Below are 2,583 nucleotides of genomic sequence, written 5' to 3'. Positions count from 1 at the left end.
ACACGCGGCGACAAGATGTAGAGGAATCCTCATAAGCTCAATCTCCTAATCTGCCCCACGGGCAAAACACCCAAGGGGATCGACCCTTGGGAACCGAGGAAGAAGTTAGCCGGTCGCGCTCGAGGCACCGAAGACGCCGGCCCGAGACTCCAGTCCTGCGAGCAGAGGACGTCGAGAAGCTAGTAAATGACCGACTCCAAGCTCTCCAACTTAAAGGAAGCGCGGAGGAGGCCCTGCATAAGGAAATTGATCGAGTTGACTGCTCGCCCTTTACCGACAAAGTGGAACGAGCTCCTCCACCGAAGCGGTTCATAACGCCATCCATCACTCCATTCAAGGGGAACTCTGACCCTGAGAGCCATTTGAGGCACTTCAAGAGCGCCATGATCCTGTACAAGACAGACGATGCCCTGATGTGCAAAGTGTTCATGATGACCCTGCGAGAAGCAGCTCAAGACTGGTTCCACACTCTACCGTCCGCGTCGATAGGAAACTTCAAGGAGTTGGCCTTCATCTTCACAAAGGAGTACACCTCCTACAAGACGGTCAGAAAGCATGCAGACCATCTGTTCAACCTGCGCAATAAGCCAGACGAGTCTCTACGAGACTACCTGAAACGGTTTAAGGCTGAAAAGGCTAACATCATAGGATGCAATGACCAAGTTGCATCCTCAGCTTTCAAGAAGGGATTGCCAACCGAGCACGAGCTATACCGGGAACTGGCCATAACACCAAGTCAAACCTTGGCAGAAGTGTTCGCGACGGCAGAACGCTACGCACTTTGGGACGATGATCGAATCACCGCAAAGAAAGCTAGCAAGCAAGTTGATCACCCGACGAAGCAGGCAAGCCAAAAGAGCAACTAGTTCGAGCAAAAAGCCCGAGATAAGCGCAGATCGCGGCCCCGAGAGGGAAGCTCAGAAATTGGGACCTTCACTAAGTGCGCTATCCCAATTCATCAGATCCTGACTCAAGTGAAGGACAAGCCGTGGGTGAGGAGACCGTCACCCATGAAAGGAGACCCCTCTAAGAGGGACACCAATAAATACTGCGCATTCCACGGGGAGCACGGTCATTACACCAACAATTGCAATGCCTGGAAAAGGCATCTGGAGGAGTTGGTCAGAGAAGGTCATTGCACAGAATTCGTCGCAAAGAAGGCCATTCAACAGATCGAGGATCGTGATGCGGCTGCCAAGGAACCTCCCCAAAAGGTCATTCGAATCAACACCATTCTAGCTGACTCTCAGGAGTCCAGACTGACCACCAAGGAGCACAAGAGGAAGATCGCGCAGGCGACTTATGTCTCCCAAATCACAACAGGAGTACCAGTTATCGTAGATACACCCATCATTGGTTTCCAGAAGAAAGACTTGATCGGGCTTGACCTGCTGCATAATGAATCCCTAGTCATCTGCATTCAGATTGAACAAGCTGTGATCGAGCGAGTTCATGTGGATGAGGGAAGCGCAGCCAACATCCTGCAACTATCTGTCATCCAGCAGATGGGATTGGAGCCCAAGATAAGCAAACTTGCAAGGTCGCTGACTGGCTTCAATGGGGCTACATCAATCACTGTTGGACAGATCGACCTTGACGTCCACTCGCCCCCAGTAGTCTGCTCACAAACCTTCATGGTCATCGACGAGATCTCCCCGTACAACGGAATCCTGGGCCGACCGTGGATCAGCAAGATCGAGGCTATCACATCTCCTCTACACCAGAAGATTCGCTACCCCATCCCTGGAGGCGGAATCGGGCAGATCGATAGTGACCAAGCCATGGCAAGAAGATGCACAGCTCACGGACTCAAGAAGAGCAAGCAGATGCAGTTCACACCAGCAATGCAAGCTGCCAACGAGGCACGAAGCGCTCCCAACAGACAAGCAAGCTCGAGCCAGAAGTTACCTCACAATAGCAATTAATGAGCCAGGATCAAGGCGAGGGAATCCGCCCGGAAGACTCCCCTGAAAAGGGTTGGAAGTCTGAGGATGACGTTGAGTTAGTACCCCTTGATCTTGGCCAGCCAGACAAAGAAGCGCAGATCGGCTCGCGCCAGAATCCAAACAAGAAGGATCGAGAGGAGGGAATCCGCCCGGAAGGCTCCCTTGAAGAAGGTTGGAAGCCTGAGGAAGACGTTGAGTTAGTACCCCTCGATCCTAACCAGCCAGACAAGAAAGCGCGGATCGGCTCGCGCCTAAGCCCAGACGAGAAGGTGGAGCTTACCACCTTCCTCCAAAACAACAAAGACATGTTCGCGTGGTCACCATCTGACATGCCCGGCATCGACCCAAACATCATCTGCCACCGCCTCCATGTCAACCCTGCCAATAAGCCCGTGGTGCAGAAGAGACGCAACTTCGCTCCCGAGCGAGTCGCGATCATTGAAGCTGAGATCGACAAGCTTCTAGCCGCTGGATTTATTGAAGATGTCTCCTACTCAGAATGGCTGGCCAACGTTGTTCTGGTGGCAAAACAAGAAAAGGGAAAATGGAGGGTGTGCGTCGATTACACCGACCTCAACAAGGCATGCCCTAAAGACAACTTCCCATTGCCGAGGATCGACCAGCTCGTGGATTCGAC

The 2,583-nt window shown here is 52.7% G+C and overlaps 1 protein-coding gene across 1 annotated transcript; it reads left to right on the top strand.

Moving 5' to 3' along the window:
- Positions 384-1,925, top strand: LOC109947636. The gene is made up of 2 exons (XM_020558279.1): positions 384-845; positions 963-1,925. Exons 1-2 carry the CDS (start codon positions 384-386, stop codon positions 1,923-1,925), a joined length of 1,425 nt encoding a protein of 474 aa, XP_020413868.1.

This window comes from Prunus persica, chromosome G1 (assembly GCF_000346465.2).
Source record: "Prunus persica cultivar Lovell chromosome G1, Prunus_persica_NCBIv2, whole genome shotgun sequence".
Taxonomy (NCBI): domain Eukaryota; kingdom Viridiplantae; phylum Streptophyta; class Magnoliopsida; order Rosales; family Rosaceae; genus Prunus; species Prunus persica.
The sequence above is the reverse complement of the archived record's forward strand: the minus strand, read 5'-3'. Positions and strand labels throughout refer to the sequence as shown.

What these genes read in the sequence shown, in the direction of transcription:
- LOC109947636 (XM_020558279.1), top strand. Translation starts at nt 384, where the DNA reads ATGATCCTGTACAAGACAGACGATGCCCTGATGTGCAAAGTGTTCATG. An exon ending in TTGATCACCCGACGAAGCAG is followed by an intron (nt 846 to 962) that starts GCAAGCCAAAAG and finishes CCAATTCATCAG; the next exon opens with ATCCTGACTCAAGTGAAGGA.